Source organism: Diadema antillarum, unplaced genomic scaffold, assembly GCF_040938485.1.
Source record: "Diadema antillarum isolate AM-2024a unplaced genomic scaffold, OU_Dant_1.0 seq00000804_RagTag, whole genome shotgun sequence".
In the NCBI taxonomy this organism is placed as follows: domain Eukaryota; kingdom Metazoa; phylum Echinodermata; class Echinoidea; order Diadematoida; family Diadematidae; genus Diadema; species Diadema antillarum.
Genome location: NW_027271686.1, coordinates 149430 through 166756, shown reverse-complemented (window position 1 = coordinate 166756; position 17327 = coordinate 149430). Strand labels below are relative to the sequence as shown.

Genomic DNA, 17327 nt, shown 5'->3' with positions numbered 1-17327 from the left:
AGCATTTCACACATGATTTTATTGTATCATAAATATATTGAACCTTACTTTTTAGACCTTCCTCACCATATGGTATGCAGTGTATAAGCAGTATTAATGTTCTTTGTATTGCCTAGCATAGAAACAAAGCTGCCAACGTGTTCTTTTTCAGTATGTATTGTTTAATTGGATTTTTTCATTAGAAAATATATTTTTTAATGAAAGAAAACAAAAAGGGTTGATTTGTTTCCCTGAAATTGTTTCAATGTGCATGTTATGTCCAGTCTGTCCACTTTTGAACCACATTTTTTTTTAGTCAAGTTTTGTATGTGATGTATTTTCTTACTGTGCATAAGTATGTTTTTAATTCTGAAGCAGCCCTATAATAGAAGGTTCTCAGTGAAATTTGTGCACCTGCACACATGCTATATGTGGAAGTGTAGAGTTTGTGTCTATATATGTGTGTCTATATCTGTGTCTGTTGTGTGGTTGGGTATGGAGCATGGTCATCACATTACTTCCCACAGAGTATATATGTGTATTTATCTCACTAAAATTTCCCTGCCCATCTCCCTCCTCACATGTGCTGGTCCGCGGCCGATGACCCTCTAGATAATGAACCACCACTGGGTGGAGGGCAACTGTCCAGGCAAGTGCGACAAGTGCAAGAAGTCCATCAAGAGCTACAACGGCGTCACTGGCCTTCACTGCCGTTGGTGCAAGATCACGGTGAGTGTTTGCATAAGGGCTGACGGGGAAAATTGGTAGAGGTGCCCCACTTTTTTTTTGGGGGGGGGGGGCATGTGTCCCCCAGAATGGAGGGCACCACAATAATTTCAGGATTAAGCCATATCTGTGTGGGGAAAACTTGCTTCTGTGTATTGTTTTTTTACCATTGAAATTACCATTACCTATCAGAGGATTGGCAAAATAAAAAGGAATGATGTTTGACTTTATGGCAAGTTTGAATCCTTTATCAAAGTAGCATTGCTTGGGTATGACATTGTAGCACAGAAAGGGAAAAGGGGAATATGCAACCCCCCCCCCCCCCAAAAAAAAAAAAAAAAAAAAAAAAAATTAATAAATATAATGGGTAATGACAGGAAATATGATATGCTTTGTCCCTGTCAACCACAGCAAAAATGTCAAGCAGGCTTTATAGGCATGGATATCAAAAGTTCCGTCTGGCTAAGAGTCTATATGGCAAGTCCTTTGTCATTGAAGTCTGTTTTGTTTTCACACACCAGAGACATAATTCTTTGAAGAAATACAACTTGAGCTCTCAGTTGGACCAAGTTTCAAAACAACAACTCTCTTTCTTCCTCTCTCTCCTCACCTCCCACTTCCGCCTTTCCTTTGAGCAATGCTGTATGTGTGTGTGTGGGGGGGGGGGATGGAGAAGGAAGACATAGATCCTTGAAGTTATTAGAGTTACTCCAAAAGATTTTCTTGTTAATTAGGGAAACTCCCTGTGATGGAGAAGAAATATATCCAGTGGAATATGGTTGGGATTTCATTTTGTTTTTTGTTTTATTTTGTACTTTATTGAAAGGAGGGGTTATCATATTTTTTTTTTAATCTTATGAAAGCATTAAAGAGGAAGAGCTCATGAAGCAGGTAACAAACAGCAATGAGAATACCAGGAAGTCTGCTGCTGATGAAACGCTTTGCAATAGAAATTAGATATGGCAAAGATACAAAGGTTAAAAAATGCAAACTTTTAATATTTTGTCTTTATGTTTGTTTTGTTTTGTTTGTTTTATTTGTTTGTTGTTGTTGATCACCTCTACCATTTGTAACTATGCCACCATTGGTGAGGTAATAATTTATTTACTAAATAGGTATGTAAAAACCATGAAATTAAACTGATGTGTTGATGATAGGCATATGTTTTTCATGTACCTTGTAATCGATGTGGTAAAATAATCACTCAGAATAAGTTATTCTTTGAGGTTTCATTGTTCGGGGCGGGGGGGGGGGGGGGGTCAACAAAAAGAAAGTGAGAACATTTTAGATATGTCATAATTTGTTATTAACAATTTACCATTGTCTTGGTAAACCCAAAGTAGAGAATGACAAGAGTATTTTGTTGGCTTTCATCATATGAGTGTATTTCCATGAAAAGGTTGGTAATCATCCAGTCAGATCTAAGTATCTCAAATCACTGTCTGTAACTCTCTCAGCGTGGACTGCATTATCGTGCCATAAAAGTCAAACCATATTGAATTGGATCTTGAGCTTGAGCTTGACATTGGCAAAAGAGAGGGCTAGGATGCCACAAAATGCCCATTTTGTGTCAGCCGCATCAACTAAGTCTTAAGCTTGTCCCACGCAAGATTTGATGATATGGCAGAGAGATGAAACTCTCATCTAGGATGATGTGGACTTGCATGCTGTGAAGTTCTCTCAAGAATCACATCATAGTTGTTCTTAGTTGTCTCGTCTCTTTACTTGTATTTCTGCTTCTTCCCTTTCCCCTTTTCCACTTCTTTTTTCATCCCGCACACTTGTAGTTAAGTTTTCACCCTTTTTTATACCCCCGCCAAACGAAGTTTGAAGGGGGTATATAGGAATCAGCGGACGGTCGGTCGGGCGGTCGGGCGGTCGGTCGGGCGGTCGGGCGGTCGGGCGGGTGGTCGGTCGGGCGGTCGGTCCGTTGCAAATCTTGCGTCGCAAACTACTTCCTCAGTTTTCAACCGATTCCCATAAAACTTGGCACAGATGTGTGCCTTGGGTTGTAGATGTGCAAGACGTATTTTGGTAGGGCAAAATGCTTCATGGCAAAACTGCTTCATCAGTGTTCTTCCAATTCTCATGGAATTCATATTGAGTGTTTGTCTTAGGATATAGGTCAGCATGACACATTTCTTGACAGTGACAAAAAGTATGTTGCCATGGTAACAGCTCACATATTATGAGCCAAAATGATGGAAAATTTTGTGTTGCAAACTACTTCCTCAGTTTTTGCCCAATTTCCATGAAACTTGGTACAGATGTGTGCCTTTGGTTGTAGATGTGCAAGACGCATTTTTCGACAGTACCCGAAAGTACGTTGCCATGGTAACGGCATATTAATGGCAGAAGATCAAGGAAAGATCTTGCGGATTTAACTACTTCCTCAGTTTTTTGACCAAAGCTTATGAAATGTGGCACACACCTTGATCTTGGTGGGAAGATGTGGAAGACATATTTTTCGGACGTGTCGGAAGCTGCGTTGCCATGGTAACGACATATAAATGGCAGAAGATCAAGGAAAGATCTTGCGGATTGAACTGCTTCCTCTGTATTCGACTGAAGCTCATGAAATGTGGCACACACATTGGTCTTGGTGGGAAGATGTGCAAGACATATTTTTTGGACATGTCGGAAGCTGCATTGCCATGGTAACAGCATATTAATGGTGGAAGATCAAGGAAAGATCTTGTGGATTGAACTACTTCCTCAGTTTTTGACAAAAGCTTATGAAATGTGGCACACACAATAGTCTTGGTGGGAAGATGTGCAAGACATATTTTTCGGACGTGTTGGAAGCTGCGTTGCCATGGTAATGGCATTTAAATGGCAGAAGATCAAGGAAAGATCATTCCTTGGGTAAGACTGTCGTCACGGGGCGGGGGTATTAATCACCTTACGTGATATTTCTAGTTTCTTCCTGTGAGGTGCCCACGTTGTACAAGCATAGTCTTTTGAGTGGGTACCTCCAATTTTTTCGCAGAATGTATAAATATGTCTGTATGAAAAATGCCTAATTTTGTAATGATTATTGACAAATGTTATTCTTTGCTATCTATGTATCATTCCTTCAAAAACGCATGTCGAATCTATATTTTTTGTACATTCTGTTGAAAGAAGTGAAAATAAAACCTTTGAATTTGAATTTGAATAGTATGAGTCTTGTCTCCCACTTTTTTTCCCTCTCTTTTCCTCCATGTTGTGATGTAGCTCCACAACAAGTGTGCCTCACACGTCAAGCCTGAGTGTAACATGGGGGAGTTCAGGGACCACATTCTACCTCCAACAGCTATCTGCCCCGCTGTCCTGGTAAGTACTTGCCTGGATTTTGTTGTTGTACCTGTTTGTTCTTCTTCCTCTTCTTCCTCTTCCTCCTCCTCCTCTTCCTCCTCATCTTCCTCCTTCTCCTACTCCTTCTCCTCCTCATCTTCCTCCTTCTCCTCCACCACTACCTTCTCGCCCCATGTTCTTCTCTGCTAGTTCTTCCATCTTCACTACCAGTACTATCCCTGTCTTCTTCCCTCTACCACCCTTCCTCCCTCTTCCACCCTTCTTTCCTTTGCCTCCCTCCAGCTTCTCCTCTCTTTGCAAGATCTCTGATCTTTGCTGCTGGTATTTTGCAAGCAGCTTCTTCCTCTTTCCTTCATTTTTGTTCTTGCCTGGTATTTCTCTCGTCTTTTGCCACCAGTATTATTACCCTCCTCCTCTTTTTCCCCCTCCCCTCTCCCCTCTGTCTTATCTCTGCTAGTTCTCCCATCTTTGCTACTGGTATATTCCCCTCCGTCTTCACCCCCTTCTTACGCCTCCCTCTTCCCTCCCTTTACCTCCACTCTCTTCTGTGCTTGCTAGTTCTCCAGTGTGCACCACCAATATTATCTGGCATTCTTCTCCCTCCTCTGACAGTCGAGTGGCTTCCCAGCATCCCCAACCTGCTTCAGCTCCTCACAGCTTGAAGGAAGCTAGGGGGGAGAAAAGGCTGTAATGAGGGAAGCGTGCCAGGCACTGATAGTTTGCACAATCTAACCTTTCAAAAGCTTTCACTTCACTGTTGGGTGGGAACTTGACCCCCCACCAGTTGAGATGTTAGAGCGGGACAGTTTCTGTTGGTCCCAGTAAATTACTAACTTTCAAATGGACCAGAAGTCCAGGAGGTCCAGCTGATTCTGAGGCGCAGATCGACGATAGGGACAGTGAGAAGACGAGAGCAAGAATCCATTCCAAGGGCATGTTATAAATTTTAGAAGTAATGTTTGAAATACAAGTTTACGTCGCTGATGAATTTTTTCTTCTTCTCCAAGAACTGTGAGGTCTTTTCATTTCCACTGAAGAGGAAGCTGTTAGCCATATTCTGAAAAACATCTAGCATTGTTTTAGTTACGAAATGTTTTTCATCATGTATTTGCATGTTGTAAGAAAGTATAGGGGACCACATGTTGGACAGATAATTAGGTGAAGTAATCTTTTGCACAAATGTTTCAAATATAAAGGGAAGATCATACAGAACCAAGAAAGAATATGCAGCAACTTTTGGTTCAGAGTTGTGCTGTCCTGTATATAAAGGAATGGCATCTACATTGATTAAAAGGATTCTGCAATACAATCTGTACACATTGATTTGCACAGAGTGGCTTTATAGCACTTAGTCATGGTGCCCTTTAGCACATACAGTATAAGGCACTTTGCTTTGGGCAAAGCCACATTGTTCCTCATTCATAAGTATGTATTGTTTGTGAAGTAGTTTACAGTTTCATTATTTAAGTCACATGACCACTAAGTGGTTTTGTTCATGATGATATACTGTCTGTAACAAGGACGTTTGGATGGCCCCACTAGTCTTGTCAGTATTCCAACTTCATAAATTATGACTTGCCAAGAAAAAAATAATTCATTTTAAAAGATAATAAAGACTAGTATGACAGGTTGTGATTGCTATTTAAAAACCTTGTGGCAAAGATTTTTTTCACTTTCTGTTTATGCCTCTGCAAACATCAGGAAGATTGTTTTGTTTTGACAACACAAGAATTCTTTGGAGTCAATTTTATGTTTCTTATGCATTCGTGGGAAAAGAAGTGTCATTTAGAAAGAGTAACCCCAAGTGTTTTTGAGCTGGGCTCTGTATTTGCTGTAAATTCAAGTGGAATCATTCTCACGGGATTAACTAGTTGAAGATCATACTTCATACAACACCAAAGCCCCTCACATTAATACCATTTTTCCGTACTGGATAAAGGAGCCGGTACCGACAGAATCAGAAATTTTTGTGTTTTATTTTCTCTGATCAAGCATGCGTGATATCACAGTATGTGATGATGGCAATCGTACATTCCCTGTGATATTAGCATTTGGGATTGATATGTTTCACAGGAATTGATGTAGTGGTAATGTCTGGATGTGATCGTTTTGAAAGTTTTCTTTGTGAAAGGAGTTTCCTTCACCAAGTAACTTGGTTTCTGAAGTTTGCATACAAGTATACTTAGTTCATATCTAAAATTTCCTGTAATCAAAACCAAACTGAAGTCTCATCCCCCCCCCACACACACACAAAAAAAAAAACAACTGGCTGCCATGTGCCATGGATTGTAGAATTCACTGCTTAGTTGAAACAAGGGTTTTTATAGAATGGGTAGCGAGAATCCTGCGATCTGATTGGTCGAGAGCTATGTGTTGATTTTTACTGGCCGCACGCTACATACGCTGAGTCACAGTGGTAAACATGTTATCGCACACTTGTAGCAAGAGTACGCATACTTGTAACAAATGTTTGCGCACTAAGCAAGCGTTCGCGCACTCAGGTTGGCCATGCGTCCAGTAAATACTGATGCATGGCTGGCCGTGCGTCCAGTAAAAACTGATGCATGCTCCTTTACGGCAAGCCAAAAGGAAATGCATCCAGTAATTTTGTCATCGGGTAACACGATAGAAAAATGGGTTTTTGACGAGAAAATTACCCATTCTATATATCAGATGACGCACATGTCTTTTCGTGCGTCAGTCGGAATATAGTGTGCATGCGGTAACTATGGAATTTAGCCTAAACCCTCTCGGCTTCGCCTCGTGGGTTAAGCATTCCATTGTTACCTTATGCACACAATTCCGACTGACACACTCAGACCTGTGCGTCATTTGTATACCGTTATCTGGTGGTGCATGTGCTCACTTTCATGGTATATTCTTTTACTTTAATAGCAGCTGTGACTACGAAGTCATGTGACAGAAGTAAGAAAGGCATGTGGTGGTAATCAAGTAAGCAAAATCTAATTGTCTTCATCTCTGTCACATCAAAATAAAGAAAGCCATACTTGTGCAGAAATGACGGATATTGAAGGAATGGCTTCCTTTACAATTACTCCTTAGCTTCATAATCTTGTACTGACCCATTGCCTTGGTGATATTGCAACCACCCCCCCCCCCACTAGTTGATACAAGGCACAGCTTCCTGTTAAAAGTAATGACTTCTTTGACCCACATGATTGATGCCATGCAATGAGTGCATATCACATGGCCGCAATGAGTGCATGTCACATGGCCACAATGTGATGGTGATGTGATTTGCTCCTCGTTAGGGGTATTAGTTTAATTGATATTCGTGAATGCAGAATATGAATAGAGGTGAATCAATAGTTAATTCCTCTGTGGACACGTATCAAATCAGAGTGATTCCTACAGAAAGTCATTGTGGTGGTATTACTCTTCTGTTGCCCATGATTTTTTTTTTCTACTTTTTTTCTTGTTTTTACGTTCTGACAAAAGACTGAAAATGCCTCTGAATTGGGAGTTATTGATGCCTGTTAATATATACATGTAGCACACATGGCCGGCGGAATGGGCCGGGGGGAGGGGGGAGGGGGGGGGGGGGGGGGGAGGGGGGAGGGGGGGAGGGGGGGCTCACCCCCCTCCCCCACACACTTTTTTTTTTTCACCGTACAAAGGAATACTTAAGGTGTCACCACTTTGGGCCCCCACCTTTTTTTACCCGTAAGTGCGTAAGTGGCACTAGAAAGAAATAGATGGAGACCTTAAAGTGTGAGCACAGTAAGGTTAAGTTTTTGTGCTGAAGACCTTATCTTTTTTTTTCTTTTTTTTTAGCTGGTCAGCTGAAGAAACCTGGAAGTGGAAGGAGAAGAAAGATGAGATGAAGACCTTTTTTGTTTTGCTTCTCAGCTGAGGAAACCTGGAAGTGGCACCAGAAGTTGCGCTGAAGGCTTTTTTTCTTCTTTTTTTTTCTTTTACTTGTTAGCTCATGAAACCCGGAAGTGGGTCCCCCCCCCCCCCCCCACTTTTGACTTTTGACTTTTGACTTTGGAAAATGCCCTGGCCCTGGCACAATGGTATCTCCCTGATGAAAAATTCTTGTTTGCACCTACCTGGCTTTTATGTGTGAACATTGGCATCGTGCAGATCTTGCTAATGCAGGGATTTGCTTCACCTTCAGTCTTTGATCTTAGATGAGCAGTAACCCAGTGAAAATTTGACCTCAGATGACACTTGCTTTCACACTGCTTTGTCTTTTTCTTTTAGTTTTTTTTCATTTTCTTGAGAGAAACGAGAGAATCTGATATATGCTCAATGAAACTACCGAGTCGGGGGTCGTGCAATCCCTAGTGCACTGTGGAAAGTTGAGACTTGTGGAGCAGATTTGAAAGCACGTTTCCTGTATTATTTTTGTTGTGTTGATTCCACCGAGACGCTACTGATGGTGTCATAGTTTTTGGTGTGCTAATTACCTTTGGTTCCTTGGGTAACAAGTCATGATGGGCACAAGTATGCTGGTCTCAATTAAAATATAAATGATGAATATGAGAGCACTATAGGTAACATGTTTAGTCTAATGAATCATTGCCTAATATATTTGAAGGTAGAAATCTGGTTTTATTTGTTGAAGACAAGGCTTCTACATGACTAAGAGATGAAGTTTATACTCTTTCTTTACATGATATATCCATATCTTGTTCTCTTTATCAATATCATGCCAGTTTTAAATCCATTTTGCTTAATGTTCTCATTTCATGTGTGACTTACTTGTTACTGAATAACAATCTTTCACTGGAGAGCAGTAGTTTTCATGCATTGTTGGCATACCAATATATCTCTCTCCATGTCTCAAGCCAGCTTCTTTGACCAATGTACAAACCAAAGAATCATTTCTCCCTTTTTCTTTGCTCTGAAAGTTGTAGCGAAGTACACAGTTCCTGTGTCAAAATTCAGTGCTTACATCCTTGTGGTGTTTGGGGGGTTTTTTTAAGTGCGTGAAAAGATGTAAGGTGTTGATTGTAGGGGTCCATTTTTTGTGTTGTTGTGGAGGGGATTAATTGCACAAGTGACGCAAATGCTTGCCTTTGTTGAATACCTTTGACGTATACTTCACGTCTGTTGAGCGGACGACTCATACAAAGGCTTGTGCCTAAATCTACTCAACCATGTCCGCAAATCCTCCTTTTCCCTTGTATTTAGGTCAGCCAAACTCTGTACACCTTGTGAGTGGGCATTCTCGTGGTCCAGTAGCACTACGCTGACCACACTGAAATATAGGATCCTCTCTTGACATCGTACAGAGTCCTTATATGAGGGAATCCCCCAAAGTGGTATATCGGATACAGTGCCATAGTTTATTTCGCAACTTAAGCACTACTTAGGAGCTCACAGTGGTTTGAGTCTTGTTGTATGAACATGAAAGGAGCAAAAAAACTTGTTTACTGCAAAACATTTAATAGAAGCATAGAGACGTCACTGAGATCAGGCAGATAAGGATGGAAGATGACGCTGCTATGCCACTCTGATCCTGTGTCAATAATTTCAGTTCTTGCTGCTGCTGGACGAATGGCCCATACTGTAAACATGCTCTTTGACTCAAACAACATCCCCAAAGATGTTTGTCTCCGCGGAGTCATCAGCTTGTTTTTTGGCAGCCCGTGTTCCTGATTGCTGGTCGGCTAACAAGCCCAAGAGAAATCTTCGTTTGCCGCTCAGTGTGAGCAGAATCAAATCATTCTTGGAGTCTTCACAGTCATCGTCTGGAGTACTTAATACAGGACAAATTATCTGACGTATGCCACCTCCTCAACAGTGTAGGAAATGTGGAGGGTATCCTCCTCTTCTTTTTTTTATCGGTCTTCCACTCTGATGACATTTTTTTAAGAGAATCCATTGATGAGCAGCTAGAGGAAAAAAAGAGGGAATCCTTCTCATTATTATGAAGCCACTATTGTGATGTGCAATTAGTTTACAAGTCTTTTGCTGACCCGTTCTTGGAAACTGTGTATATATAATGGAAGAATGAGAACCTTTCATGCACATGGCCATGCAGTGATCTGCCAACAACAACAAGACTTTTTTTTGATGGTCAGAACTGTCAATTTTCATTTGTGAGACTAAAACTTTGCATCTGTATCTCCAAGAGTCATGTGGGTAAGTACTCTACAATACAGTACAGAGACCATGGTTTATCATGAAATTGTGGCAAGAGTGCCTGAAATTTGGTTGCCTTTTAGCTGGCATTTGTACACTTTAAATATTTCTTCACCCAGGGAGATATGCACTTTTCTTTTCATGCCATCACTTTCATAGAGTACCGAGGTGATGATGTCACTGTCTTTTGTTACAACTTAGTGCTCCAACAAGGCAAAATACCATTAGCGCTAGGGTTTTGGCAGTGGGTTGGAACCGGGTACAAGCATGGTTAGGAATGAGTGTGTTTACAGGTATTCAGGCTGCATGAGGTTATTTAGAACTGGCTTTCATAGCGATGAATGGCTAACAACTAAATGACTCTCAGGGACGGTATGCTATAATTTGGAATCTTGGTATAGCATTTCAGCATGAAGGGACAGTGTTTTATTTATCAGTCTGGTCTTTCCAGAAATTGAATGAGAAGTTACATTTTACAATGCGCATATCTTGAGAATACATCCATGGTATTGGCAATTTTAGAAGGTGGGGACCAGTTTGTACTGTAAATTAGAGAGTAGATAGGGTCTTTTTTTAAGTTATTTGAATACAGTGTTGTATGTAGCCTCTGTTGTATCGTGGAACCAGTGGGAATTGAATGTCCAGAAATTAAAGGTCTGCAAATATTGGATTTTGAGATAAGTTTCTACAAATATGGTAAGGTATTTTTTCTTTTCTCTCACATTCTATTTTCATATTCTTGGGTTGTTTTTTTTTTGTTGTTGTTGTAATGTTTGTAGGAAGTAATTGGCTCGTGGGTGCATACCATACAATGTATGTGGCAGCAGTTACTAAAAGAGAAAGAGAAATATCATAATTGTGGTAGTGAGGAACATTGTGACTGTTCATCATGTCTATAACCATATTCAGGATATTTGTCACAACTTCAGGTATGCACCATCTGTGCTACAATTTTATCATATGCACACTCTGTGATGGAAATGACTCGGCATGCAGGGAGCTATATTTCACAATGTTCTCTTTCTCTTTCTTCAGCCGAATGGTATAGCTCATATTTGTTTAATGAATGCACACGGAAGCCACACTGAAAGAATGACAAGTACAATGGAAAGAAAAACAAATTCTGCTTCTTTTGGTCAAATCTATTTTGCCCATTTCTGGCTCACAGACTTGTCGCATGTGATGGGTTTTCTTTTAAGGTGTGTACTCAAATAAAAGGGAGATCATGATTAAAGTTCAAGTAAACATATCTTGAAAGGGTTAACATGTGTGTGTATTGTATACAACTTAAATATACCTTGCCCCACCCTTTCATGTATATACCTGCTTTTATGTCTATGGCAGACATACTTTGGCCATTATGTATGTTTGCTCTCACACAGATATACCTTTTACACTAGCAAATAAAATAAGATTATTATTATTTTTTTTTAATCTGAGGAAAATCAGGAAGTCCTTTAATTCTAATTGATGGAATATGGGGGGGGGGGGGGTTGCAGGGCTTAGTGCATGCACAATGGATGCTATCCTATGTGAGCCAATAGAAATCAAGCTTATAGCAGTGACCATAGATTTCATAACTGGCCACATCTGGTTCCTACACATGCAATGTTTTCATAGTGGTATAGGTACACATTCATTTCACAAGAAAGTATGTTGGTATCAGAAGAGGTAGTCATCAATTTTCAGCTCAAACTGGAAAAAACCAAAAGAAAAAGAGAGTAGCAGTAGAATAAAGTATTCAAAATTTGCCCTTAATTTCTTTGGATGCAGTGGCAGTGGTCCTTTGACCTTGAGGACCACAAAGTCAAATCTGCACTCAAACCTGCATGACACTAGAAATGTTGATATGAATTCATTCCACTGTTTAGAAAGTTGTAACATATGCTGGCAGCTTGAGTCATCAATTTACACCACTGGTGGTCAGTGATCTATGTTTTCCAAGAGTAGGTTTTAATGTTTTTTGAGAAAAGGTAAAGAAAAAAGATCAGAAAATTCAATATGAAAACATTTCTGTCTGCTTGATACCAAGCCGGGGTTAATGAATAGATATGAAACTGAAACATGTGATGGAAGATTGCCCTAAATGCCAAAATTATCTTCTTCTTTTTTTGTGGGGGGGGGGGGGGGGTGGTTGCATATTCAAAAGACAGGCTGTAAACTTGTTGAAGAACATGTTTTGAAACATGTTTCATTGCCGTAAATCAAGTTACTGTTAATTGTGTGTCTGAGAGTGCATTTGAATTGCGATTCCCAACAACTTCTGTGCCATATATAGTCCAGAGGGGGTTCCTAATCTCATCTCGCTCTATTCTTGGTTGGTCTGCCTTCTGAACAGCTATGACCTCTAAAATATGATTGATGAGAAGGATGGAATGTGGTTTGGTTTATAAATTCATTTCCGCCACGGTACGTGTATATACCTACGTACCCTTCCCTGTGGTTGTATTAAAAGTTAGAGTGCTGATTGGAAGCTAGCCTTGAAGTTTGAGACGTACCCACTGTCAAATGGAATGCGGTTAGTCGCGGTAAGCAGTCTGCAAGGGGATCCATTTTACTGTGTGAAGATGCCATTACTTTAAACACTATTTGAATCGCATTACCGAAACATCACTACAAACATGAGGTATTTGTGGTCTGAAACCCCTCAACGTGGTATATTTATCGCAGGGGCAGTGTAGGGTTTGGAGCCGAGACTACGGAGTAAGTCGCAGGATGCACATAGTGGAAGCACCAATACCAGTTTCCTCTCCCATCACAGAGAAGTCAACATGGAGACCGGCAACAGGAAATGCATGCTATCCTCTGCAACAGACAGTGCAGCATATTCTCTTCACTCGATCCTAATCAGACCCCTTTGTCTATTTTTTATTGGGGGGGGGGGGGGGTTAAAAAGAAACGAGCATTCTATTAGCTCTCTGGGAGACACACACAAGAACTATCCGTTTTATTTGCAAGTATTTCAGCTGAAAGCAGTATTTGATGTATTAACTTTGTCACCTGAAAGTTTGTCATTTCGCTACAGATGACGGTTGGCAATTAAGCCCTTGCTGAATATGATGAAATCCGATGTGAGTGGGAGTAACAGGGTATAGTGGGTTAGACTGCCGTGTTGTATGTCCTGTTGCCTTTCGCTGTTGTAATTGTTGTTGGGTTTTGCCAATTCATCAAACCACGTGACGTTTCTGGTGACTTATTTGGCCACTAATACATATATCGTTTCCAGTGACAAAGCAAAACATTTTTACTCTTGAGGCTTCGGAAATACTCTCTGCTGGCAGCATTCAGAGGCAGAAAGAGAGAGAGAGAGAGAGAGAGATGTGCAATATACCTCTGGAATATTACCCACCCCTATAAATAGATTGCTTGCATTGTTTCCCCATTTAGCAGCCACTGGGCTGGACTGTTACATTTTGTGTGTGGGTAATCAACACTTTCCTACTCGCACTTGCTGACATCAAAAGTAGCACCCACAATGGACAACGTGGAACTCATCAACCTTGATGGACTTTGGAATATCAGGCAGCCGGCGGACGAGAAGGAAAGATATTGCCATCACTTTGATAGCAAAGTGTAGTTAAAACAGCCAACTTGACAGGTTGCACTAGCCCAATCCGTTGGGAACCCCCATGCACCTCTAAAAGACTTTATCTGGAGCATGAGGACTTGCTGTTGCACACGGTCTCTCCCCATATACATACGTACTTCCTTGCCATATAGGGGTATTTAGGTGAAAACGGGCACTCATCCTTCAAAAATATCAGATATTTCCAGGAACTTTGGCTCACCATTGCCTTTCATTTGAGACATTTTTTCTTGTGGCGTGAGGATATATATACTGGTATATATACTTTTTTTCCACTGTTGGAAGTTGCACTATGGTTGTTGGTGGCAGTGTAGCAATGGAGAGTCAGGGAGAAGAGATGCAAACGGATCGGAGCGGTAGGAGCCAGTGTCGATGGAGTGTGTCAGCCGTACCGCTGGCTCCTCACTTAGCTCTCAACTCCTGCCTTGATAACATTGTGGTAAGTCTGTGCCTTGTGCTATCAACGTGGAATGTTTTTGCCATTGTGGTTTCCCAATTATTAAAGTTTTGTGGAGTTATGTGCCCTTTTTGTCTCTCCTGCACTCTTTTCTTGGCTGCTTGTTGATGGGTATACCAGCAGAAAGGGTATGGGTTCATAACAGACCCATCAACAAAGGCAATGTCATTGGATGTGGATTACTTTTAGAGAAATGTTTTTTGCTCAGGATCAATTAACCCTAACTAGGCCAGGCTATTTAGGTAGATCATAGAGCCGGGGGTGGGGGCCTGCGAGGCCCCCCCCCCCCCCCCAGATCTCGGCCGTCGACCGCGCGATCGCGACAAAAATTCGCACACACATTGCCTATGATGTAATCTTAAGTACCATGAAATTAAATTTTAAAGAAATTATCATTTATGCTTAATTATGCTAATTTATGCATAACGATGCTTGAAATCAGACAATTTGGTATAAATCATAAAATAGAGCTCAAAATGGGCATGTTTTTTGTGTAAATATTGTTTTTAGTGTCCTGAGCAAATATAAGAGCAAGAATTGTGCCATCTGAAAAAATTTCGTAAGTATTTTATTGTTTTTTTGAATTTCTTATTTATTTTTTTGTTTTTTCGACTTTATGTTTTTCATTGTTTTTTCGATGAAACTTTTCCGTGACATTGTTCTGAACAAGAAAATATGTTATTAATTGATTTTAATCAATAAAACCCCAAAATAATCATGCTTTTATGAAATTTGCCTGTAAGCACAGTTTGCATTATTGAAATCGCACACAAATTCACGTTTTTGAGCACTTTTTGGTCTGACATGCAAGTACATATTTATGCGCAACTTCGGAACCGCGCACCCGGGCATTGCAAATTTGGTGTCAAAAGATGCGGGAGACTCAAAAGAAAAAGTCACAAAACGTCGCGGTGTTAGCTTTTCGCGCTAGCGACACATCGCGCAAAACGTCGAGGAGGGGGTGCCTCACTAGTAAATAACTAGGAGTCATCGACTTTGAAATGCAGAAAGGCTAATCAAATAAGTGAATGGCGTATATGCCCATGCCCCCATAAAAGAGACAGTTTCAAAGATATGGATTTTTTGTCCTCAAACACACTGAGTTTATACAGTGCATATAGTTTTCATCAGTCATACATAGTTCGGATTTACTCCTACCTTGTATAGTATCACTTCTTTTAGATCTCTCTTCCTCCATATAATCCGCTGTATGACTTTTTGACTTTCTCTCCTTTTGTTTTTCATTTTTTGGGGGGGAGGGGAGGGGAGGCATCTGGATGTGCTGAGGTACATTAAAGGGATCGTATAGTTTTGGTTGAGTTCTAATTTCAGGTTTCTAACATTTTTTTGGGTGAGATAATGAGAAACCTCTTATCAAATATGAAAGAGCATGTAATTCTATGAGGAATTCAACGTTTATTTGGTGAAAATTGGTTTGGAAATGGCTGAGATATCCAAAAAGAGCGATTCTAATAAAGTGTGGGACCCACACTTTATTACGATCGCTTTGTTTTACTTTGTTTTTGGATGTTTCAGTCATTCCAAACTCGATTTTCATCAAATAATTTTGAATTCCTCTTAAAATGGTATGGTCTGTACTATATCATAAGTGTTTTCTTGGTATCTCACAAAAAGTTAAAAGCCAAATTCTCATCTCCACCAATACTGTACCATCCCTTTAAGTGGCCAGTGCTTTCTTTACTACATAGAAGAAACCGAGGTGAAATTTGACCTGAGAATTTGTACAAGGAGTACTCCGGGCAAAATGTGCAGCATCCTGGAAGTCATATAAATGTTTATGTTGTTCATTGTGTGTGCTGGTTCTATATTTGTGTGATTTTCCATCATTATTCTTAGGGTAAATGGTTGTATATATTTTCAGAGTGATTTTGTGTTACCATACTTTTGTTTCCAAGCATTGCAGTGAATTAGTGCATCATCATGCAATGATCACTACATAAGAAGTTATAGAATGAATAATATATAAGGTTTTTAAATTTGACTGTCCTTTTATACCAAATAGAAAAAAGGAAAACCTTAATTGATGCCTTAAAACATAAAGGAGAAACATAAAGGGCATAATGATTACAAACATCACTCAGTGAATAACATTAGATACATACAGACATGAAATTCTTTCATATTTCTTGCATTACTTTCAGTGTTTGCATTTTAAAAAAAATTTTAAACTATGAAGTAGTTTTCAATCAGAATCCTGATCCTTACAGACATATTTCTCCTGTAACAAATTGATACACGACACATTTATAAGACAAATTGGAGAGTCACACTATTTTCAATTTGGAGAGAAGGGGAGAAAAAAAAACCAAGCATGTCTACACCCATGGCCTTCTGCTTTCGTCCATATTCCATTTCTCTTCTCTATTTGACTGATATTCTACCACATTTTCAATCATCATTTGAAAGATAGAACCAAAGTTGGTGTCTCTGGAGTCGATCCTGATGAACTCATGGATTTATTACATGGATTCATTGCCACTCAATTGCCACTTCATTGCCACTGTATAGGCAAGGTCAGAATGACAGGAATTAATAGTATACAAATGGTAGTTTATTGCACTATGAATACAAATGAGGTGCAATTTGCAATTTCAGGTTCTTATTAGATCCACCAAATCATATACTGCCTGATGCTTGATAGACAAATACATGGTGGACTGGCTGCCTTTTACTATCCAGATTTTCTTATCTCTCTGTAATACATTAAATTCTACACAATTTTTTTTTTAGATAATGCAACAATTGTGTATGTTTATGAATGGAGACTACATTCTTCATAATGCAGTTTTCCTTCCCAGTCATGATGAACTTTGACACAGATGTAAAATCATCCATTCTTTGCATCACCAAACTTTCTCAATAGTCACGTTCAGATGGTGATCCTTAACTTCAAGGATAAGCTATATGGGGCTCCAAGTGTTGCACAGTCAAGTTCATTACAAAATGACTGATTTCGTAATAAAATTGACCGTGATACTCAATGACCCATAGAGCTTATCCTCAAAGTTAGCTTATCCTCAATGTTAAGGACCACTGTCTTAACCTTAACTATTGTACTGTAGTGATGATTTTTTTTTTTTAATCCAGAGTATTTTATTTTCAGTATACTGCATATGTAATTGCTATTTATTACAACACCTGCATCAG

The 17327-nt window shown here is 39.9% G+C and overlaps 1 protein-coding gene across 5 annotated transcripts in view; it reads left to right on the top strand.

Moving 5' to 3' along the window:
- Nucleotides 1–17327, top strand: part of LOC139739542 (diacylglycerol kinase beta-like) — a 165725-nt gene that overhangs the window by 126753 nt on the left and 21645 nt on the right. For all 5 annotated transcript variants that reach the window (XM_071650145.1, XM_071650144.1, XM_071650142.1 and 2 more), the window contains 2 exons: nt 592–708; nt 3922–4020. In XM_071650145.1, the coding sequence (XP_071506246.1) occupies nt 592–708; nt 3922–4020 (216 nt within the window). The remainder of the gene's footprint in view (nt 1–591; nt 709–3921; nt 4021–17327) is intronic.